General features: G+C 31.5%; 2 protein-coding genes across 3 annotated transcripts; one reads left to right on the forward strand and one right to left on the reverse strand.

The window, feature by feature from the left end:
• Positions 1–149: 149 nt before the first annotated feature.
• Positions 150–13,488, reverse strand: LOC134724747 (uncharacterized). Of its 2 annotated transcripts, none has more exons than XM_063587959.1 (10): positions 13,429–13,488; positions 11,719–11,838; positions 10,327–10,398; positions 6,700–9,543; positions 5,876–6,031; positions 5,345–5,505; positions 3,792–4,010; positions 3,237–3,324; positions 1,105–1,223; positions 150–357 (listed from the first exon to the last, which is right to left on the reverse strand). In XM_063587959.1, the coding sequence occupies exons 2-10, from the start codon at positions 11,809–11,811 to the stop codon at positions 174–176; spliced, it is 3,936 nt and encodes a 1,311-aa protein (XP_063444029.1). In that variant the 5' UTR covers positions 11,812–11,838; positions 13,429–13,488; the 3' UTR covers positions 150–173. The 2 variants fall into 2 exon arrangements, with proteins under 2 accessions (XP_063444029.1, XP_063444030.1); XM_063587960.1 differs by lacking the exon at positions 13,429–13,488 and adding an exon at positions 13,113–13,422.
• Positions 13,471–25,881, forward strand: LOC134724748 (ras-related protein Rab-40B-like). Its single transcript, XM_063587961.1, has 6 exons — positions 13,471–13,835; positions 14,184–14,244; positions 14,745–14,805; positions 19,249–19,326; positions 20,524–20,746; positions 21,914–25,881. The coding sequence occupies exons 1-6, from the start codon at positions 13,643–13,645 to the stop codon at positions 22,150–22,152; spliced, it is 855 nt and encodes a 284-aa protein (XP_063444031.1). The 5' UTR covers positions 13,471–13,642; the 3' UTR covers positions 22,153–25,881.

Raw genomic sequence — 25,881 nt, forward strand, 5'->3', positions numbered from 1 at the left:
TTTATCCCTGGCAAAAATCAGTTAATTTCAAATGACTTTACACTGGTGCCTGCCATGGTATTTAAAATTCTATTAACTAAGCCATAACAAATATGATCACTTATGAAGGTGCAGTTCTTAAAATATCTATATTTTGAATGAATATCTTCATAATTTTTTATATATATCTCATATCAATGTATATGAACACAATGATCACTACCAGTAGCCACACATCCATCAATATGTGCCACACATGTGGCATGAGTTTGTTTTGATTCATGTAAGAGGTCCATGGAATATCTGTCCCAAACATTCAAGATCTGGTTTCTGTCCAGTGTGATTATAACATTGGTTGATGTGTGGTGACTTCTATACCTAAAATGAAATGAATTTCTTTAAATTGCATTTTTCCAAAACACTGTGACTGATATACAATGTACTATAAAAGTATCTGTAATATAAAATGTTTAATAAAACAAAATCAGTGTATCAACCTATTAATTATCAGGGTGCTGTTAAAATGACAGGTAACAGGATGAACTTTAATATTGTTTATGGCTGTATGGAAGCAGGAATTTCATTGAGATGGGGCTTAACTATTTGAAATTCCTTACCAAATTTAAAAGTTGAAAAAAATGTGGTTTATTTTCAAGATTTATAACATTTTCTTCAATTTGCATTTTCTTTCTAAATTTCAGTGGATATATCAGGGAGTAACACTTAAAAGATGCATCAAAATAGAGTACTGTGGATTCATTTATTTTCGTGGATACCAATTTTCGTGGATTGAGGAAAACTTAAATATTCGTGGATATTTAATTTCGTGGTTTTGGAGAAATCTGCATACAAGCCTATAGAAAATTTGGTATTCATTGATCATTCAATTTGGTGGTTTGTCTGTTCCCACGAAATCCACAAAAATTGGTATCCAAGGAATAATAATGAATCAACAGTAGTTCATTTTTCAAATGATTTATTTATTCATGATAAAATTGCAAAATTGAAGCCAAGGACAGGGGATTTTTATATTTGTTGGAAAAAAGATTTATAATGTAAAAAGTTAGGTTTGGTTTAATTTTACTATCGATTAAATTCTGCAATGAAATGAAACTGTATACCCACCCTGACCAGCTTCTTGATTCAAAATGGCTTCCAACACATGATTTCATTGTCAGTGGGTTTATTATCACTTGTTGTCCACCTTGGTCATTCAAGTTAAAAAACTGTAGGAAGAAAAATCCCTGAAATTAAAAGGAAAATAAACGATGTCATTTTAATGCTTTCAAAGTTAATTCTTACTGAAACAGGCTATTTGTATTATAATCTTTGGAGTTGTTCATAACCAGAAAGGGTTTCCCCTGGGTCAATTATTTTTTTCGCCACCTCTTTTGCCAAAACAATATATTTTTCACCACTTTATTATTTTTTTCGCCAAATAACATAACTATATTTTTCGTTTAAAATTTACATTTTTTTCTACCCCCTCCTCCCCCTTTCCCTTAGATAAGATGATTTTGCCCATTGTGTCTATGATTATATGCTCTCAAACTTATTTTATAGTTTACATGTTAATGAATTAACACTAAAAATTTACTTTAAAACAACAGATTTTTTAATTTAAAAGGGAAAACTATTCATTGTATTTTAAACAACTTTTCTAATTGATTGGGCCACTATACTTTTAATAATAAAGAAGATATACGTCCTGGAATATAACAAAATTAATGGACATGTTTTGATAATATAATACCAGTATAGTTCGTAGGGAAAGTTTCCTTAAAAGAAAAATACTGATGTTCCCTTTTGTACTAAGAAGGTGTTTTTACAACAAAACAAAAGCTTTTATCTCATGAAATTGATCCCTCGTTTCATGTGTAGTCATTACATTGAAGGACTACTATCATTCGAGCCAACCTTTTGGATAGATTTCTTCATAACGACAGTTTTCTTTTCTTGACCATCGTAAATAAAAAAATATGAGACGTAAAACTAGGCTTGAAACACGTGTGTCACTCAAACGACTTTAAAAACGTCTTCCTTATCAGTTACCGATATTCAAGTCAAAGGATAATTAAAGTTTTAAATCCGAGATTTTTCTTGCTTTTGGACATTTTTTGTCACAACAACAGCTTTCTATTCTAAACTATCTTTAAAAGCAGAGGAGACGTCAAAAGTTTGCTTCAAACACGTGCGTCGCAAAGTGGTAAATAAATTCTGTATGTGACATTTAGCAGAAGCCATTTAACCATATCATTTTGTCAAACAATTCAATAAACACCTTTATTAATATAGTCCTTTGTTGTCGATAGCTATAAAATGCAATCAGCTGATTATTGATTTTCTGTCCAAACCTTAATGAGGTCAAGGTGAATTCTGAGTATGGTCTGATCGGGTAAAGTTCGAAAAAAGTAAATAAACAAGATGGAGGAAAATAAATCGTTCTATATATTTCTTTCGCCAAATGACGAATTTTTATCGCCACACTTATTATTTTTTCGCAAATTGTGAAAATGGCGACCGCCAGCAGAAACTCTGTTCATAACACAATGCATTCTATTGAAAATGTACTATCTTCTTCGTAATAGAAAGTGGTGTGTGCAGCACAGAACATTAAAGTACAAAATAAACATGGAATTTATTAAAAATTTCAATCACAAAAAATTATGCAAATTCCATAATTAAAAATAATTCCAAGTTCAAATAATAGCCTGTTCTGAGTAAAATTTCTTAAAATGCCATTCAAATGGTCAGCTAATAAGAAAGAAGTTTGTGCTCCAGACATGATCTGACATGTTAAAGACCCAACTTTCACATATTTGTGTGAGGCAAAGAAGCAAATAATCGGATGCCAAAAAAAAAAAACACAAGTTCATCAATTTTTTAAAGTCATCCTAGCAATAGCATATATCTGATCAGAGGTGCTGTAGTAACTTCAAAATGCAAGGTTTCTGCATAAAAAAAAAAGTTTTTTTTCTACATTACCGGTAATGAAACATAAGCTTGTTTTCACAAAAAAACATTAAGCTACCAGTATTCACAAAGTGGTCAGCATGTAAAACACTAGACATATCTCAGATCATTGCAAATTAACTGGTCTCTTCATGAAAGACATTGATTCAGAAAATTTGATCAAATCCCATCACTAGATATTTCACTGACATTTACCTCCTATTTTATATTAAAACAAAGAAAAAATATTTCCCATAGTTTAACCAGAATTACTCTATTTGAAACCAAGCTTAAAAAGTATTCACCTCTTCCCAAGCCACACCTACTAATTTTGGAACATTGTTTAAACAGTCTAATTTTATCTTTAATAACAGTCTCTTGTTTTCATGATTCCTGTAAAAAAAAAAGAGGAAATAAATTAAAGAGAAGACTTTTTTCATAGAAATTACAATTTCAAAGAAGTTGAAGTTTTATGTATCTTATCAATGTTAAAATGTATCTATTTTAGTTGCAGTTACAGTTAAAAATAGGGAAATAGAGAAGCTATAACTTTCACATTTGTGAACAAATGGTGAATGGACTTTTGGTTTTTAATTTTCCTTGGAGTTCAGTATTTTTGTAAATTTACTTTTCACACTGAAAGAGCTAAACGCAAAAGAGCATATTATATAGTATATACACTGTAAAAAAAACAATGTTACTTAATATGAATAATGTCTGGAAATTTCAATCCCTATCCAAATATGTTCTTTTCCCAAAATGTAGCAGTTTAAATCAACTTCTGATCAGTCAAAGTAAAGGAGACTCGAGTAATAACATTCTGTTACATAGCAGTTAATAATTTTACAATATAGTATTACCAGAGACAAAACTCTCCATTACTGGAGCACCCTGAGACAGCAGCAGGTAGATTGTCTATTGAGTACAATGACTGCAGACATCCTTCGGTCCTCTCTAGGTTTTCACTGTTGGCCAGACTCTTCAGGTTATTGTGTAGAACATATTTTGTCACATGAATCATCTTATCTTTACTGTAACCAACCATAATTACTCTGCTACTTACATGGCAGGCTTCAACGCTACAAACAATATTGGTTTATGCATTACCTAAATAAATCAATAAAGATGTATCGAAAAGAAAATTTGATGAAAGGGGCTTATTTTCAAGATTATGATTGAGGGAAAAATACAATTCCTGCTAAATTTTTGATTTTCAAACTAATTTGATAATCAAAACAAGAAAATTGCAACATTGCAAAACAGTTTTGCGTTTTGAAATTGCAAAATGTTCACCAATGTTCACTTTGTATCTATTTAGTTTTGAGACTGTGTTCAAGTACACATTTTGTAAAATATTATGAAATAGTTAATTCCTTTATTTCTTGATTAACATTCATTTATTTGCATCTATATACACTTTTAAGAGTAGGCATAACTTAGGAAACAATACTGTCCATTTCATCATAATTTAGTTTTGGATGTAACATGTCTTCTGATTGGCTGACGTTATTTTGTTATGAGCCCATAGACATACTTTAGTTATGTGACTGTGATGTCATCAACGTTTTCTATGGTTTAAAATGGAATTTAGAATTAAATTATAAGAAATGACTGCAATATTTTTTCTGTCTTTTCGAAATAACATAAAAAATATGGTGCACTCTGTTAAATAACCCGCTTTATCGGTCGTCCCACTGTCTATATCACTCTGTTCAGCTCTTAATATTATTCCGTATCATGTCTTTGTGACGTCAAATACGTTGACCCGGCCTTAATAATTTGACCCGGACATATCAGCGACGTCATAATGTTTGAACCGACGTTAATAACTTTGACCCGAACTTATCAAGTCATCTTTTGTGTGCTGTGAAACAAAGAAAACACTTCTGAAAAACACGCAAATATAGCCCGATAAATCGATTATCAGATTATCTGCATATTGATATTGTAAAATATCAGCTGCTTGACATTATATGAAGGCTTTTTGATCTCGTTCACTACGCTCACTCAACAAAAAGCTTCATATTATGTCTCGCAGCTGATATTTTACGATATCAACATGCAGATAACCTGATAATCGGTACACACACGTTATTCAGTGTGCACCAAATTGTTTATGTTATTTTTTCATAGACAGAAAAAATATTGCAGTCATTCCTTAAATAATTCTGTATTTTTAAATAATTCAGTAAACAAATAACATCCTCTGTCCAAAGCATTTAGAATAACTTTTTTGGAGTATTTTTGAGCTGACACATTACTTGTTTCTAAAAATCATCTAATTATCTAAGTACTACATGTTTGTCCAAATTAATGAAATGCAAACACACACACCATTCATAAAATATGTTCAATGCAAGAAAAACACATTTCAGAAAAAAAAGAATAACTGCATATTACTCATGTTACTCACATGTCTGCTTTTACGTTTGTGACTCTAAATAAACAATTATCTCTTTTGCTACTGTAGTGAGCTATGAACACATCTACAGAGTTATCTCCCCTTCTGACAGTGATGATGAAGAGTGATCTCCCTTCCATAGAAAAGGAACATACTTTCTCTGCTGTCTGATTCTATAAAATAGTTGAATGGAAGTTGACATATTATTGTGTACATACCTTCATAAAAAATAAATAATTGAAATTTTACAAATTTAGAGACCATGGCATTTCACTTCAATCTATTATAACTAAAATATGTCTCTATTATTTTAGTGGGGTTGCTGTTGATATATAAACAATGTAAAACACTTAAATTCTCCTTTTATTCATCCTTTCTAATCATTTTTATAATGAATGGTACATATTGATAATGATATTGTCCACCATTCCAGCTGACAAACATATCACTAAGTTGATTGTGTACTGTATTTTTTTTTATTTGCCATTCCTGGCTTCTTTATACAATATGTAAGATTGAAGGACAACAGCAGTAGATACTTACCTCTGTAAATTGCCATGTATGTAGAGGAGAAAACCCCATTTTGTATCTCCATAGTGATAAAGATTTCTTTTTCAAACAACCAATCACAGGTACTTCCTTTTTTCTAAACTTCATACTACAGGTACATAATGATATCAATGATTCATCTTCTGGTAGCTAAAAAAAAAACCATACATATAATAAGACATCTAAAAAATATAAAACATTCAATTATGTAATAGGTTTCTTTCAGGTGTTCAAAATAATTGTGTAAGTATTTTCCAAATTGGTTGTTATCAAGGCTTCATAGTCCCTATCAAACAGTTATTTGAAAAGTAGTTTTCAGGTACAGGATTTTTTCATTGGAATTTCTGATCAATAGAAGTGGACCAAAGTCAATATTTTTATAATCATTTTGAAATTCCTATACAGACTGAGAATCATTATAACCCAAACAGTAATGGACCTAATTCTCCATCAACATGATCAGTGACTAAGATTTGCTTGTGCCCTAGAGTGTAAAATATTGTCAAAGTTACAACTTCTTATATATTTTAGCACTATATACAAGCAGAATTTCTATAAAAAGTTTGTTTTTCTTTCTATTTCGGAATGGCCATGTTGACCCAAGGTCAATTGTTGTTAATGAAGTCATTGAGATTTCGAGTCTTAATAAGATATTTATGAAGTTCAGAAATTAAATAATAAAATTGAGAATGGAAATGGGGAATGTGTCAAAGAGGCAACAGCCCGACCATAGAATAGATAACAGCAGAAGGTCACCAACAGGTCTTCGGGGAAATTTCACAAATGTGAAAGTCATCTGAAGCATCTTAATTTATTACCTGTAAGGAATTTTGCTGATCAGTTTCTAACATACAAATACTATCTAGCTGTGAATCCATAGAATCAGTTTGACTATTTTCATATATTACTTCCTGGTTGCATTCCAATGAATTCATTCTGTCTACTTCTTTAGGATTTGGTGTAAATAAAGACTGGGATGATGTAAATTTGGGTATAAATAGTTCATCTTGTGAATCTTCATTTGTACCTTGACAGATTTTTGGCAGTTCAAAATGTTTTAATGGGGTTTGTGAATCAAATTCTTGAGAATCACATGAAAACTGATTCAAATTCAATTCCTTCTTTTGTGGTATAATTTTTTTATCAACAATTTCTGAGGAATCTGGATTTTTATCCTTGTTTGTGGCTTTTTTAATCAATTTAGATGCCTCTTTACACATGCTGATATCATTTTTCATGTCCTTAATGTTATTTGCATCTTTTTGTTTGTGATCCACAACTTTATTTACATCTTCAACTTCACTATTATCTACTGTTTCATCACAGATGTTTATTAAAGCTTTTGCTTCTTCACTATCATGATGGTCAATATTTTCTTGATTTCTTTTTAATAGTTTCCCAAACTTTGAGACAGGCAAATCAAACTCCTTAAATTCCTTAATATTTCTTTTTGATTCATCAATGATATACTGAAAGAGAGAAGAAATCATAAAAGGACTTCCCATGGATGACCTCCTCCTTGTAGAATATTCCTTCTTTTCAATAAAACTTTCTTGTAATAGTTTCAAGGTAGATAATTCCTGACTTTCATAAACTAAGGGGTTGCTTTTAGAAGGTTCAGTGCATATATTGTCTAGACCAGTAATTTGACTGTCAAAGTTTTTGTCACATTTATCTCCCCTTGATGACTTATTTTCAGAAAGGCAATGATCTTCAGAATGTTCGTCATGGTCAAAAAGTTCTTGGCTCCCAGATATATCAACAATGTCCTGTGAGAATTTATTTTTCATGAGGTGGAGTGTTGGATCCACTTCTTTGGAAGGTAAAATAGCACTACTGTTTTCCCTCTCAGCTGTTTTCCTGATAGATTTCTTTTTTAAAGGACGACCTCTTGTCTTTCTCCGATTACAGGTGTCAGTTGAATTATTAGATAAAGATGATGAAGTTGATTCTTGTGACAAGACAAGAAGTCTTTTGTCAGTTTTTATTTGAGAATTCATAAGCTCTAATTTATTAAATGTAATTTCTTTCATCTCTATGTCTTCATAATTTGTTTCAGAATTTGGATTCAAGTCAACTAAATTTTGTTCTTTATGGTCTATTACTTGTTGACCATTCATTGCAATCCCATGATGCAGTTCTTTGTTCAAAGGAATATCAGGTGTGCATTCAATAACAGTGTCTTGACTTGAGTGCTTATTTAACGCTTTACAATTTCCAATATTCTCCTTCAGCTCTATGACACTCTGGTTCTCAGCTGTTTGCAACTTTTCATCACCATTTTTGTTCTTTTCAGGAAAGTTAACCCTGGTGGGCAAAGCTGTTTTATTCTGCCTATTTCTTTTTGATTTAGATGGTCTACCACGTCTTCGTGGTTGTGAGTTTTCCTGTGTATGACCCATCAAGGAATCTTGAGATGATGACTGGGTATTGCTACTACTCATACTTATAGTTTTTACAGATGACTCATCATTATCAATCAATATGGCTGCCTTTGTACTACATGTATATAACAATTTGTCGTTAACAGCTGTGTCAGTTGTATCCAAGACAAAAGCTTTGTCCAAATCAACGGCTAGTCTTACATCTGGAGTACATTCAATTATAGTTTCCTGAGAAATCTCATCCTCATTGTTAATTGGAATATCATTTCCTTTTGTTTGAGTAATTTTCAACTCTGGGACCAAATCCACTTGTTCCTTATTTATTTTTGTAGATCTCCCCTTTCTTTTTTGTTTCATGGAACCCTGTGTTTGTGAACATTCAAAAAGTTCCTGAGATGACAAGTTATATCCATCTTTTAATTTGAATTCTGAACTATTTTTGACTTGAGTACCCAGCAAAGACTGACTTGCATTTTCACTGATTTCTGATGCATCAGCTGTTTCTGTGTGGTTAACCACATTCTCTTTCTCTTGGTTTTTATTTTTATGTTTAATTTTGCTTATACTGTCCACAGACATTTGTTTCTCATCACCTTGACCAAGATTTAAGCTTCCGTCATCAGGTTTTGATTTTTTGCTTAAATCAAACTCTGATTTAGAATTTAGATTTTTCTTCCTTTTCAGTGATAATCTCCTCTTACTTCCTGGTGCAGAATTCTGTGAAGTGTCTGTTGACAATGGTGTTGAAGCTGGTTGGGAATCACAAATCAAAATAGGCGATTCCTCAGACTGACCAATAATATCTGTGTCTTGCCCTTTCCCTTTCCCTTCTTGTTCATGGCATGTAGTAATATCAATGTCATTGTCATGATTGTTCCTGGAGTCTTTTCTAATTTGCAGTACAGAAGATTCAAATCCAGAACAATCAGATTCACGTTTGTAAGCAGGAATACTTGGGTGAATTTTATCCTTTTTTATTTGAGATTCAAGTGAAGTTTTCTTTATGTTGGGAGTGACAGAATTATCCAATAATTTTGAAGTAGCTGTTTCCCTAGTATCAATTGGTGACTTTGTCTCTGATATTTGAATTTGTTTAGGTAGTGAATACTTTTTAGGTGAAGATTTTTTTGACGAAACATTATTTGTAATTGTATCCTGTCTACCAGTGTCATGACTTGTGCCTTCACTTTGTATTAACCGCCCATTTTCTTCTGGCTGGTTGCATTCTTTTAGTTTTTTCTTTACATGATCTTTTGCTTCCAAAACCCTATTGAATTTCTAAAAAAATAATGAAAGTCAAAAAGATAATAATATCATTTCCATTAAATTATAAGAATATTCATACAAATGTTTTGTGGATGCATTTATTTTTATTGATATCACTGATTGTGTGGATTGAGGTGAAAAGGTATTTTTTTTGGATGCTTAAAAAAAAGCTTTGGATTCTGGACAATGGGAGATAACTCCACAATTTTTAAGGATAACTTTCACAATTACTTCATTTATATTTTTAGAACAGATATGAGATTCCTGCAGCGAGGGCTGAAAAGCCAGTCAAGGTCGTTAAACACTTCCATATATATATATATAGATTCCTGCACCTTGCAAAAGTTTTGTAATTTTCTTGACATGTTTAACATGGTTTTGTGACTTAAATATCTGAGCATATATTACATCGATAAATTTCTAGAAATTATCATTGATAGGATGTATAAAATGTTATGATCAAAGCACTATGTTTTGTGTATCAAAAAGGTTGTGATAAGTCGTGGTAGATATAGATATCATTTGATTTTGATAGTTGGAATTTTAAAGCCACTTTTAAGCACCGCCTATAGGCTATTTTGTGGCGACCAGTTTTTATTGGTGGAGGAAGACAGAATTCCTCAGAGAAAACCACTGACCTTCGATAGAAAAACTGGCAATCCTAGTCAATTAAGATTGGAGTCAAGCGCACCCGAACGCGCAGGGTTCAGAGATTTAGATATCATTTAAGGGTTTTGATTGCATTTCATGTAATTTTTACCCAAAAACTGGACAGACAAGTGAATAAATATCAACCTGTAATTTCTTTTCCTTCTTCTCTATCTGTTTCTTTAATGCTAGATATTTCAGATATTTCTCACTTAATTCCTGAAACAAACAAAAAAACAAATCAATCAAATTTTAATGGAAAAGCTATTGATATAAAAATGTCTGAGTGATAGGAGGCACATATAGGGACTCAAAGTCAAAACGCCATGACAACCAATAAAATAACAACTTTCTTTTCACTTATAAATTAATTTATACAAGATTCGAACAAGTCTTAGTTTTTTTTTACTTGTATAGATGATTCCAACAAAAAAAATCAAAAGTAGAAGCAAACCTTGTATAGGGTATAAACAAATATTTATATACTTTTTTAGGGCTATTTGATTATATGTTTATCTTAATCAAATGTGTACTTAATTAACCTGATATAAGAATGCTGAATTTAATTGGTTGGTAGCCAGTGTATTATTCATTTTTTCTAACATTTTTCTTATTTCAAACAAATTTGCATGTTTTTCACCACTGCCTCAAATTCCTCTCTATGCCGTGATATTTACCTTTTTGGATATTCCTTTTTTACCCCCAAGAGCCTCTTTCTGCAAAAAATTTCCGATATAACGTTGCATAAAGACAGCACTTACGTGCATAAGAACATGTATAATTTCCTCAGTATTATGATAGTCTAGATACTTCTCCTCAAAATTATGCGTTTTTTAAACATGTAGACATACATGGATACCATCTTATACAAGTAACAAACTATTTCCTTTCACCAGTACAGTTTCAATCAAAATCTATTCAGTGTAATTAAACAAATAATGAAATATATCATGTAATGAAGGGGTATTTGCGAAAGATACCAGTCTTGGGACCAAATTTCCCTTGCCTAGCAGCACAAGAAAATTTAATCGTGTCTCGAAAGGTAGTTTTCACACAAATACCTCTGTAACATGATATATCTGTTAAACATGTTAAATATATATATGGAAATTTATTTTTGGCTGTTTGTTTGTTATCTATATCAACCACACTTGCATCATGTGCATTAAACATTGTAATTATATTATATTTATTTAAAATTATAGTTTTTTTTATCTACATGTATCTATATTACTTGAAGAATTGAAAGTTCTTTACTTTGTTTTTTTATCTCATTGTTTACATGTACATAGTATTGTGAAAATTGTTCATGTTGTAATGTTTATGCCCTTTTGGGTTCATAATTGGCAATAAAATCTTTTTCTTCTATAGTGTTTTGGACAAGTGGCAGGAAACATGTATATAAATTATCATGTTTATTTGGCCTTTTAACCAATAGAACTAGAGTATTTTTATTTTTATGAATATTATGCAGCAATTAACTTTTACTTTTTATACACTCACATTCACGACATTACTATTTACTACATGTAATTTTACCTTTTTTCCTTCCATACTATCTTCATCTGCTTCCTTGATTATCCTGCAGTTTGTTGTTATTTCTGTACCATAGTCATGATAGTATTTTAACATTCACGTGCATGTGATGCGATTGAAAGTCTGTAACAAACATGAACAAAAATATTGAAATATGAAACTAAGATTTTGTAAGTATTTTTTATGTTGTTTAGGGCCAAAACGACTCATACAAGTTTATTAATTATACAGTACTCAATAAGTAAAACTAGTCATAAAAAAAAAATTGTAAGGGTTCCACTGAACCCAGTGTCTCAACCTACTTTTTCTGTTAATCGCAGGCTGAACAAAAAATAAGGGCAAAAATCAAGAAAAATATTCCTCTTCATGCTCTTTTGATTGTAAGAAGCTTCTGTTCAAGTTTGGTAACGCTTGGGGCTCAGGGTAAAATAATCAAATATAAACGCCCAAACCCATGGTTAAATGAAAACAAATTTATGGCTGCCATGAATTATTTCTTAAGTCTACTCTCACAACTAACAGTCATGACAGTATATTTGAATTGAATTATGTAATTGATATAACACAATTTAGAGAACAATTATTTTCAATTTGAATTTATAGAACATAGAAATTACTTTGAATATATTTTTTTCTTTTTTTTAATCTTTTTTGCATTTGTAGTTATTGTTTTACAGTTTAATAGCAATGCAACATAAGTCTTTGAAGGCTGTAATATGTAAAAGAGCAACGCACTCTACCAAAGGGACAGTCAAACTCATAAGTCGAAAATAAACTAACAACGCCATGGTTAAAAATGAAAAAGACAAACAATAGTATACAAGAAACAAGAAAACTAAAGAATAATCAACACGAACCCCACCATAAACTAGGGGTGATCTTAGGTGCTCTGGAAGAGTAAGTAGTGGCACTCGTCATGTTGCTTATGAGATAACAAATCCGGTAAATAGTCTAATTTAGTAGGTCACATTCATGAAAGGGAAGGGGATTATAGTTACAACGTAAGGAACATATCCGACATCATTTGTGAAACAGTTATTCCATAACAGTCAACCAACTAGTGATGGGGTCCGTAAAATTTATGAAGGAATGATTTTAACTTCACCATTTAGAACTCTTGGTTTAATATCTGCCTTTTGAGCAGCATCCCTCTATCAAGAAAATCATGATAGGAATGGCAGCACAGGAATATCTTTTGTTGTAAAGTTTAGTTTTCAAGACGATAAAAAAAGCAAGATAATTTTTTTCAAACGATAATTATTTGAGACATCTGACGAATCAAGATAAGGACATGAAGGATATTTTGACAAAACATGATAAGGATATTTGAATGAATCACAATAAAATTTTATCAAATTTGAAGCTATAAATAATTTATGGTAGGCAAAAATTATAACCATGCATTTGACTGTTTGACGCCTGACGGTAAAGGACATAACAACTCTCATATAGGGAATCACTGAAACATGACAGAAGCGTGCCCCTCTTAAGCAGTCAGTTGGCACCTAAGAAAAATGCTGGATCGGCCACTGTCACTGGCTTGCCAAAACAAGTGCCTGTGACTGTGTTACAACACCCCTCCCCCTTTTTTCGTACACTTCCCTCTAAAAATTTGTGGCACTTTTGTTCTCAAGTCTTCACATGAAGTAAACTCTCAAAATAAAAGAAAGGAAGAGTTTTCATTCATGATACAAACAAAAACAAAAACATTACGTATCAAATATTCCCGCAATAAGAAAACATTGACTTCCCATGCATGCGCTTTACTGACTTCCGGTGTAAAGAAAATGGATGTTGATTAACAGATGAAACTGTTTATGTTTATTTGACTCTACAATTTGTTGCTTGCATCCTTGAATTTGCAGAAGTAATCGAATGCCTAGACCATCATGTGATTTCTGTAAAATGTCATGTACACGAAGAAGTCATGTCCTCTTTGGAAAGTTCACCTAGCAATAGTCTGAACAGATCTGTTACTGGGCTGGGATCTCCTTCTCCAAAATCATATGACTATTTACTTAAGTTTCTGTTAGTTGGAGACAGTGACGTAGGAAAAGAAGAATTAATTACCGGGTTAGATGATGGTGCTACTGAATCTCCATATGGTGTTTCAACTTGTGGTAAGAAACCTCCCATATCATATGACACATGAATGAGGTGGGATAGGACCTTTATCGGGATACTGGGATCAGGTGTTTTTAAGCTCCAGATTTCAGGATTGATCCTATTGGGATCCGCGAATGCTTTTTTTCAAATTTCGGGACTTCAGGATATCATGTTTTTAAGCCCGGGAATTCTGGATTTTGTGTTTTTAAGCCATGGATCTCGGGATCAGGACCACTCCTATCCTCCCTCATGAATGATGTATTGTCATCCTTCCCTACGTCTCAATCACTAAAGCTCTATCATCTATGTACATATTTTTGATACATTTTACTATACTCACACCTGTTTCTTGTGTATTTCAGGTATAGATTACAAGACAACCACAATACTTCTAGATGGCAAGAGAGTAAAATTACAGCTATGGTAAGATACATCAGTATTGAGGGGGGGACCTCTGGGTTTTTATGTTTTTAAGTTCCCTCCTCCTCTGTATTAGTGATGGAAATTTACATTTATCCAGAATAATGAACAGTTTAGCCTTTTTACACCACCAAGCTCACCAGGGTGTCATTTGCTTGTTCTCAAAGATATTTTCACTTTACTGAAGAAAACCAATAAACAAAAATATTTTTAATAAAACTATAATGTGTGCATCTAAGATACATCAAACCAACAATATAAATTATCCAAAGTTAAAAAGACTATAAGGAGATTTACGGTATATTTCAATGAGACAGAAACCCAGCAAGGCATCGAGACATCATGCTAGAGGTCAACATAGTCTTATATGCATTTTATTCGTAGGGTATGACTAATGTATTTTACTCTTTTTGCTTCTATGAATTACAAAACAATTTGGAAAATACCAGCACTGTTATGTGGCCTGTATGATCGTGATGATCATTTCTCATATTTATTTTCAGGGATACTTCAGGCCAAGGAAGGTTCTGTACAATATTTAGGTCATATTCCAGAGGAGCCCAGGTAAATTTATATAGAAAAATTTATCTGAATATATGAACATAATTAACTCTTCAGAATCTTGTGAGTTTATGATAATTTCACTTGTTTTATATTCTGTTGGGTTATTAACATTTCATCATTTTGTGAACTTAAAATTTGTACAGCATTATCATGTTTGTTAGCCATACATGTAGATTATGATTAGGTGTACACTTTTGTTTATGTTAGCGGCATTAAGTAAAATTAGGCATTAAGCTTAAATCCTAGGCAATAAGCTAAAGCCTAGGCAGTAAGTCTATTGCCTAAATGATGTTAGGCATTAGTCTTAAATCCTAGGATTTAAGCTTAAATCCTGAAAAATGTGTGCAGGTATATGCATTAAGCTTAATGCCTAAAATATAAATGCGAGTAAATAAAAGACATTTATTCATTTAATTAAAAATATATTTGTTACATAATAACACTATGAGAACTAGGTTTATCGAAATTAAACTGTCCTAAGATTGGTCCTATAAGATTATATTCTTAATAAAGAAATTATGATAAAGTAAGGACCGACTTGTGACATGTCTCAGCATGAACATCGAAGCTATCTGAGCTTTATTTTTGAGGATTATCCTAGATAGTATGTTCTAACCGTGTAAAAGAAAATAGCAAATGAAAAAAATGAAATATTGTATCAAATTGAACCAACAACTTTAATTTAAAAATAGATTATTTATTAGAAAATACTTATTTAAAATTTAAAATTTAAGGGTAATATGGACCATAATTTGGTATTGGGCCTTTGGTTTCTTTTTGAATCCTTTTTAGCTCACCTGGCCCGAAGGGCCAAGTGAGCTTTTCTCATCACTTGGCGTCCGTCGTCGTCGTCCGTCGTCGTTAACTTTTACAAAAATCTTCTCCTCTGAAACTACTGGGCCAAATCAAACCAAACTTGGCCACAATCATCATTGGGGTATCTAGTTTAAAAAATGTGTGGCGTGACCCGGTCAACAAACCAAGATGGCCGCCACGGCTAAAAATAGAACATAAGGGTAAAATGCAGTTTTTGGCTAATAACTCAAAAACCAAAGGATTTAGAGCAAATCTGACATGGGGTAAAAATGTTTATCAGGTCAAGATCTATCTGCCCTGAAATTTTCAGATGAATCGGTCAATGGGTTGTTGGGTTGCTGCCCCTGAATTGGTAATTTTGAAGAAATTTTGCTGTTTTTGGTTATTATCTTGAATATTATTATAGTTAGAGATAAACTGTAAACAGCAATAATGTTCAGCAAAGTAAGATCTACAAATAAGTCAGCATGACCAAAATGGTCAGTTGACCCGTTTAGGAGTTATTGCCCTTTATAGTCAATTTTTAACCATTTTTCGTTAATTAAAGTAATCTTTTACAAAAATCTTCTCCTCTGAAACTACTTGGCCAAATTAATCCAAACTTGGCCACAATCATCTTTGGGGTATCTAGTTTAAAAAATGTGTGGCGTGACCTGGTCAACCAACCAAGATGGCGGCCACGGCTAAAAATAGAACAAAGGGGTAAAATGCAGTTTTTGGCTTATAACTCAAAAACCAAAGCATTTTGAGGAAATCTGACATGGTTAAAAATGTTTATCAGGTCAAGATCTATCTGCCCTAAAATTTTCAGATGAATCGGTCAATCGGTTGTTGGGTTGCTGCCCCTGAATTGGTAATTTTGAGGAAATTTTGCTGTTTTTGGTTATTATCTTGAATATTATTATAGATAGAGATAAACTATAAACAGCAATAAAGTTCAGCAAAGTAAGATCTACAAATAAGTCAACATGACCAAAATGGTCAGTTGACCCGTTTAGGAGTTATTGCCCTTTATAGTCAATTTTTAACCATTTTTCGTAAATTACAGTAATCTTTTACAAAAATCTTCTCCTCTGAAACTACTTGGCCAAATTAATCCAAACTTGGCCACAATCATCTTTGGGGTATCTAGTTTAAAAAATGTGTGGCGTGACCTGGTCAACCAACCAAGATGGCCGCCACCGCTAAAAATAGAACATAGGGGTAAAATGCAGTTTTTGGCTTATAACTCAAAAACCAAAGCATTTTGAGGAAATCTGACATGGGGTAAAAATGTGTATCAGGTCAAGAACTATCTGCCCTGAAATTTTCAGATGAATCGGTCAATCGGTTGTTGGGTTGCTGCCCCTGAATTGGTAATTTTGAGGAAATTTTGCTGTTTTTGGTTATTATCTTGAATATTATTATAGATAGAGATAAATTGTAAACAGCAATAATGTTCAGCAAAGTAAGATCTACAAATAAGTCAACATGACCAAAATGGTCAGTTGACCCCTTTAGGAGTTATTGCCCTTTATAGTCAATCTTTAACCATTTTTCATAAATCTAAGTAATCTTTTACAAAATCTCCACTGAAACTACTAGGCCACAATCATCTTTGGGGTATCTAGTTTGAAAAATGTGTCCGATGACCTGGCCATTCAACCAAGATGGCCGCCACGGCTAAAAACAGAACATAGGGGTAAAATGCAGTTTTTTGCTTATAACTATGAAACCAAAGCATCTAGAGCAAATCTGACAAGAAGTTAAATTGTTAATCAAGTCAATATCTATCTGCCCTGAATTTTTCAGATGAATTGGACAACCGGTTGTTGGGTTGCTGCCCTCCAATTGGTAATTTTTAAAGAAATTTTGCCGTTTTTGGTTATCTTGAATACTATTATAGATAGCGATAAACTGTAAACAGCAATAATGTTCAGCAAAGTAAGATCTACAAATAAGTCAACATGACCTAAATGGTCAATTGACCCCTTAAGGAGTTATTGCCCTTTATAGTCAATTTTTAACAATTTTCATTAATTTGGTAAATTTATATGTAAATTTTTACCAAATATAGTTCTCTGTTACTAATGGGCAAAGTTCATGATAGATATAATTGTAAGAAGCAAAATCGTTCAGTAAAGTAAGAACTTCAAACACATCACCATCACCAAAATACAATTTTGTCATGAATCCATTTGTGTCCTTTGTTTAATATGCACATAGACCAAGGTGAGCGACACAGGCTCTTTAGAGCCTCTAGTTTATAAGTTCTAAAATTTTAACTTTTATTTTGTGGGTTGTGTTGGTGTTAGAATAGTATGAATGGAACAATTCAGTTTTTTGAGAAAAAATTAATTCATTTTGATTCACCGTTTACGTGACATGAAACCAAACAGGAAACCAATCTTTATTTTCTTTATTTTGCACAATATAATTCAAAAGGCATAAATAAACACCATTACTGGTGTTACTTGCTTCATGTTAATATTTAAAATCTATTTTCATTGTTATATTAAAGTTTTTTTTAAACCTGACAGGAAACCATAAGAAACCGAAAGCATTTTTTTAGTTTTATTTTATTGCAAAATCTGCTTAAAATTATCTGAACAGTATACTTTTTCTTAAAATCCATCTTAAATGTAACAGTATTATAAAACTCCTAAATATGTGCTTGTTTTGAAAACAATTAGTACAATTTATTCAGAATTTTCCATATTTTCTTCATTGATACAGGATACCATAATCGTTGTATCTTGATGTTTAAGCCAAAAAAATGTATTTATATTTGGTTTTGATATTCCAGTTATATACAATTTATTCCAAATCATTGGCAATGTAACATTCTTTAAATCCAGTTAAGAAAAAAACTTTTAACTTGGAATTAAAATCTTTAAAATAGGCACAATGTGATACTTGTGACCTGTACACCATCTACATGGTTTCCACATTTTAACCTACTTTAGTGGGCTAAAATCAATAAAGTACTTCCTTTCAAGTCATGCATGGTAAAAGTTTACTTCTCCTTTGACAAGTTTATTGCGTTTCTGATAAGTGTTTGCAGAACATGAATAAAAAATATTAGTTAAAAACTGTGACAAAGATTCCACATATATAATTTTGATATTATAATTGTACATTTAAATTCTTTGAATCAAAACAATATGTAAAATACATATAGCTACGTTTGATATTAGATTTGAATTGTAAATAGATAAAATTAAATATATAATCGTACATCTTTCATATAAATACTGAGTATTTTATTTTATTACTGCAAAAGAAAATAATTATTTTACTGATGCAAAACTACAGGGCCCAGTTTCATCCTAAATATACATAAAAAAAAGAAGTGATATGATTGCAAATGAGACAACTTTCCACAAGAGACCGCAAATAGAATCACTAATAAAAGATGTAAAATAAATATTAAAACGCATCTAATAATAATTTAAAAATATAAAAACTTGATAGAAACTGTAAACAAAGAAGGTGTGAGCAAACAATCATATCTTAATGTTGTCTACTTTTAAGCAGTTCAAACCAGCTTGACTAGTGAAGTGTAAAAATTTTCAAATAAATATTAAAAATAATTCTACAGAATCGCCAGAATCATAACACTGATATAAGTCTTGGTAAATATTTCAGGGTATCCTGTTGGTATATGACATAACAAACAAATGGTCATTTGATGGAATTGACCGCTGGATAAAAGAGGTCAATGAGGTAAGTCAATTTACTATGCAACCTAGCGCCTAAATGTCTATATTACACACACATGGTGATTTTGTCAAATTTTCATATTTAATCATCTTGATTGTTTTGAAGGTCACTTATGGAATGATTGAAGAAATATAAAGTCAACTTAAATAGGATTAATAAACAAAATGAAAAAATGTGGGGCAGTCCAAGAAAATAAATCATGTTCGAAGCAGCACTATTTATATAAAGTTTATATATTTATTTTCAAATAGAACATTCCTCCACGTATAAGTGTTTTACCTTGAGATTTAAAACATAGTGGTACCCAATGCATAAATCTATTCTCCAAACCTTCAAAATTTGAAATTCTCTATTATTCATCCTTAAATATGTATGACCATTATCTGTCATTTCCTCCCTGATCCTTCAAAAACATGTCTGGGAAACATGTATGTTCATATCTTTGCCAAGTCAGGCTCTCTGAACCTTGTGGTATTCATTGATTATTATCTATAAAAAAAATAGAAATGTGGTATGATCACCAATGAGACAACACTCCACAAGAGACCAATTGGGGGTAAAAGTTAAAAACTATATGTCACTGTGTGTACATTTATATTTTGAAAGCATTCAGGTGTTGGTGGTTGAAGTGGTCAGTTGGACTGGTCAGTTGGACTGGTCAGTTGGACTATGGTCCAATATTTGTGTTAATTCATGTTATCTATTTGAATTATTAAACAGAGTTTGGCAATTTATGAAACATTATTTGTAGGATATGTTTTTAGGTAAAGATTGCATGAACTGGGACTGACTTGATATCTAAATGTTCCAAGGCTTATCACTACCTTTTTTATACACAAAATATAGTGCATTGATCATAACATTTTATTCATCCTATCAATGAACATTACAAGAATTTTATTGATGTATCATATGCTCAGATATTGAAGGCAAAAAATTATGTTACACCTGTCAAGAAAATTACACTACTTTTGTAAGGTTCTGGAATATTATTATTTTTATCAAATATCTTTTCTAAAAATAGAATGATGTTATTGTTAACATTATCTTTAAAAATTTTGATCTTCCTTTGTCTAGAGTTGCGTTAAATTAACTACAACCAATGCAATATTTAATTTTACTTCCCACTGATAAATTGAAGCAATCTTTACGGTTCAGTGCTTACAGGCACTTTAATTAATGAATGGTTTTACTTTTTAGCATGCACCTGGAGTACCTAAAATCTTAGTTGGAAATCGTTTACATCTGGCCTACAAGAGACAAGTTAGTGAGGCAGCTGCTGAGGCCTATGCCCTGAGAAATGATATGGCATTCTTTGAAGTCAGTCCACTCTGTGATTTTAATGTGACAGAATCTTACGCTGAATTATCCAGGCTGGCATTGAAAAGAAATGGTGTCAGTAGATCATGGGGGCATAACAAAGGTACAAATTAAAATAAATCAGCTGATAAAAAAAGGCTATTTAAGTGCACTCAGTTCTTTAAAAAAAATCATGAGGTCTAAAAATATATATTCTTATTATCTCCTGCGGGTAAAAATAATTTAGGTACATACCCGTAGCCAGGGGGTTCGGATGAGCCCCCCTTGAAAACAAATAAGCACTGTTAAAGTCATTGTTCTGATCGAATTGTGACTGTTAAAGTAAAGTTTGTGAATCCAAATACCCCCCCCTTGGAAATTCCTGGCTAAGGGCCTGAAGTACTGGTAGTTTAGTAAAATAAATTATCTTTAAAATATTTCTTGTAGAATATATTTGAAAGCTCTTGAGTTTAACAATGCTTAACCAAAAATTGTGGACAAGTGAGAATATAATCATTCACCTTGAAAGTTTGTCATGTCATTTGATAACATTTACAGAACCAGTTTTAGGGCACCAGATGTGCATTTCAACCATAAATGTCTCTTCAGTGATGTTTGAGTCCACAATATTTGAAAATCCAAACCTTATTATCAAAATGAAGAGCTGATGAAAACCCAAAAGAGACAAAGAATTATTTAACATTCTATTACAGATATTGTTTATTTCTTCTCTTGCAGTGCTGAGTTTACAGGAGTTAGCCTGTCACACGATTGTTTCTAGTACGACTATCTATATTGTTTATTTCTTCTCTTGCAGTGCTGAGTTTACAGGAGTTAGCCTGTCACACGATTGTTTCTAGTACGACTATCTATATTGTTTATTTCTTCTCTTGCAGTGCTGAGTTTACAGGAGTTAGCCTGTCACACGATTGTTTCTAGTACGACTATCTATATTGTTTATTTCTTCTCTTGCAGTGCTGAGTTTACAGGAGTTAGCCTGTCACACGATTGTTTCTAGTACGACTATCTATATTGTTTATTTCTTCTCTTGCAGTGCTGAGTTTACAGGAGTTAGCCTGTCACACGATTGTTTCTAGTACGACTATCTATATTGTTTATTTCTTCTCTTGCAGTGCTGAGTTTACAGGAGTTAGCCTGTCACACGATTGTTTCTAGTACGACTATCTATATTGTTTATTTCTTCTCTTGCAGTGCTGAGTTTACAGGAGTTAGCCTGTCACACGATTGTTTCTAGTACGACTATCTATATTGTTTATTTCTTCTCTTGCAGTGCTGAGTTTACAGGAGTTAGCCTGTCACACGATTGTTTCCAGTACGACTATATATGGCATAGACAATCTTCCTTTACCACAGACTCTCAAATCTCACCTCAAGTCTTATGCATTGACAAACAAGACTCGTGCACGCATGCTGAGTTTTATACACAGAGACAAGAGCAAGAAACCAAAATACTTAAATCCCAGCGACTCTCCACCTATGAACTGTCGCAAAAGTTGTTGTATTAGCTAGCAATTCAGGATGGTTGTTATTTAAATGATGATGACTAGAGAAGAAAATCCAAGTGCAGTGTGTGAGGGCAGTGTTTTGTATTTAATAGAAGGGAGCTCGAGTTAGTTGTGTTGTTGAAGTTTACTGGGTTTTAGTTTTCCATGGGAATATTATCACTTGCTAACATGTCTCATAATCTTTATGATTTATGATGATATTGAAAGATATTTGTAGGTGGGTTTTTTCACAGTGAGAAATTATTGTTTTGACACTCAAAACATAACAATATTTTAATGACCAAGATATAAAAATTTGCAAAAAATGTAATTATCTACTTCCTTAGCTTATTTTTTCATCACAAAAATTTAATTTACACTATATTTTTGGTCTTTTTATAGTGCACATAAATTTTTAAGGAAATATAGGTATCATATAAAACTAATAAAAGCGAAGTTGTAATTTCAGAATGAACAATGTAATCATGTTAATGACATGAATGAGACAGAAAAACATAAGAATATCAAGTGTTTTTGTTTCCATGGTTTATTTCAACTGAGTGTATCTTGTTTTACGATCTTTGTATATGTTTGAATGATGTTTAGGGATGTTTGTACAGTTATTGATTGTATATTAGTTTTGATATTGGTGCAATTGTAGGTGAAATAATATTATTGTATGCTATCATGTTAATCAGTATACATCTGATTACATTCAGATTATTCAGATCTGTGTTTAAAGGACAACATCACCCACCCTCCACTCCACTCGAAATAATGAAATAATTTTACATGATATAGAAGGTGTTTGTTTCACAGATTTTACTACATTTAAACAATTGAAAGTGTCACGTTAAAAAACTACAATTAGTGCTATAATCTCCGTCAAATAGTTTTATTGTGTGATTTGTTTCATGTCTGTAAATAAGACAAAAATGTCAAACAGCTGATCATGAGTGACAATTTTCTGGTGCCCTTGTAAATTAGGAAATATTTCTTTAAAGATGTACCTGTACTTTATTATAGTGTGAACAAAAGATGATAAACATTATCTTCATGGGAAAAAACAGATTTGGGAAATGTATATTGAGTGAAGTTATTGGGAGTTATTGATGTTGTTATATATAATACTTTTTTGGTCTATAACAAATATTCTGAAAGCAATTACATTTGAATGGCATGAAAAAAGAAATAACATGCACTTTTAAAAAAATGCAAATGTTTTAGAAACGATTTATAAAATAAGTTGCATGTAGTTTTACAAAAGAATTAATTTGTAGCATCTTCAGAGAAAAAGTATAAAAAAACTTCTTTTTTTTAAACAAGGTCTCTTACTTGTAAATGAAGTTATAAGTTTTTCACTATTTCTGTTTGAAATAAGTATGTGCCATAACTACATGAGAGTTGTATTTATTTAAAACGAAAGGTTACCTGGTTGTACAGCAATATAATTTCTGTTAAAAAAATTTACTATATGATCAGGGATTGACTGTTTATATCTATACCAATGTAATTTGGTTTGTTGATAAATAAAGATATAGAACTGTTTAGAGATAATTAACTCATAGTTTTTTATATGTTTTTTGTTGTATGTATATTTTGTACCACATAACATACAGTATCGAAGTTTATATTTTTTGTACAGAGAAAAGACATTTGTACATATAGAATTTAATGTTGTATTTATTATCAATCTGAAGGAAATACAGATCATGTGTCCAGGATTAGCTTACACGGATCTGACAATATTCCATTCTACTTCCTGTTTTAAAGACCATTCAGGATTTTCTGGTTTTGTTCAAATGATGTGATAATGAAAATGATTGGCTGATGTGATGATGAAAATGATTGGCTGATGTGATGATGAAAATGATTGGCTGATGTGATAATGAAAATGATTGGCTGATGTGATAATGGCCAGAACAGAAAGTAGAATAGATTTTTGTCTGTGTTCTACTTTCTGTTCTAAAGGACTTTCGGGATAAACATATTTACTCTTTTGGTATTCAGCTGAATTTTGTCCCAGAATGACCTTAGATCTACTCTGAATAACCTTCTGAAGTCAAGAAACAATCAATTCTTAAGTGTGACGTCAAATTTTTAAATTTAATGGGAACCTGGGTAAATTTACGTAATCTTGGTAAGGTGGACAAATTTGCATATAAGTGTAAATATGTCTATTATCTGATGTGATAATGACCAGAACAGAGAGAAAGCTTTGTGTAAGTGAAGCGCTGACACATGATCAGTATTGGAATCAGATTGTATTTATAATAGGTGTCACATGGTTGTGCTGTATTGTGATTATGTTCAAATTGACTAGTCAAACATTTTTTTGTAAGTTTCATAGTTCAAAACTTTTATACTGTTAAATATTATATGAATAATAGATAATACATACAGTGGTTACTAGATGTAAACTATATTTGAGTATGTTCTGTATGTTAATTTTTAGATATATTCTAAATTATTGAAATAGTGCCAATATTTTTCTGTCACAAGTTATTCCATATTAAGGATATAATGCCAGTAACCGTAGTACTGTGGATTTATTAATATTCGTGGAATACCAATTTTTATGGATTTTATGGGTTTAGGTGAACCACAAATTTAAATACTGAACGAAGGTAGGAATTTTCTATAAGATTATATGCAGACATTGACAAACCACAAAAATATGATTTTTCAAAAATCCCAAAAATTGGTACCCACGAAAATAAAAAAATCCACAGTAACTCAAAAGTATTAATTACATGTAAGTTTATAATGTAGTATATCTTTTTTAAGATATCAAAAACTTACTTAATTAATGTAATGCCAAATTAAAATTGTAATTGACATTTGAGTATAACGTCAGTTAATTAAATATTAATAAAAAAAATCATTTTCTCCTAATAATGAGGAAGAAAGACATGTTGGCATTTTAAATTTGCATTATAAAATTTATGTACATTGTCATTTACCTGTTTTGTCTTGTGAGTTACCTTTTAAGTGACAGGGCTTATTAAGAAAAGATGTCATTGAATTTATCTGTTTTTTGTCCCCTTCAAGATTTTATCATATCAGTCCACTTCAAATCATATATTGTCTTATTGGTGACTCTAGTCATTACAAAATGAGAAACATCAAATTGGTACTGAAAGTTTGAGATTAACATAGGTAATGATTATACCCCCGCTTTACTGAACACTTGTATGATTTTACACATGATAGCCAAGTTGAAAATATTCGTCACATTTTTCTTAGGAACTACAATACAAAGATTTCCGAAATTTGTTTCAGGATTTATATAAGTCAGCTATACCGTGTGATGCGTTTTCAGATTCATCACTCTACAACTTCCTGTTTACCGAACACTTGAATATTTTTACACTATTTATATTATCCACTTGCGGCGGGGGTATCATCAGTGAGCAGTAGCTCGCAGTTTCACTTGTTAGAATATTAATTAGAAATTACTAAAAACAAAACAGCTTTGAAATCATAGCATCCATATAAGTTTTTATTTAGATTTCTAAACTTTTTGTATCCATATTGTATGGCATCATTTCCCAAAATTTTTAATGACTGATGAAACTTGTATTTATCTATTACAAATTTTATACTGTTTGAATCATATGACTTATTGTTAATTGATGCAGATGTACATAAATATGTATATAATTTAATACATGTAAAAATGCATGTAACTTAGATCTGCCTAAAAACATCAAATGTTTGTAATGGCATTAAAAAATAAATAGAATCTCATTTA

Source organism: Mytilus trossulus, chromosome 7 (assembly GCF_036588685.1).
Source record: "Mytilus trossulus isolate FHL-02 chromosome 7, PNRI_Mtr1.1.1.hap1, whole genome shotgun sequence".
In the NCBI taxonomy this organism is placed as follows: Eukaryota; Metazoa; Mollusca; class Bivalvia; order Mytilida; family Mytilidae; genus Mytilus; species Mytilus trossulus.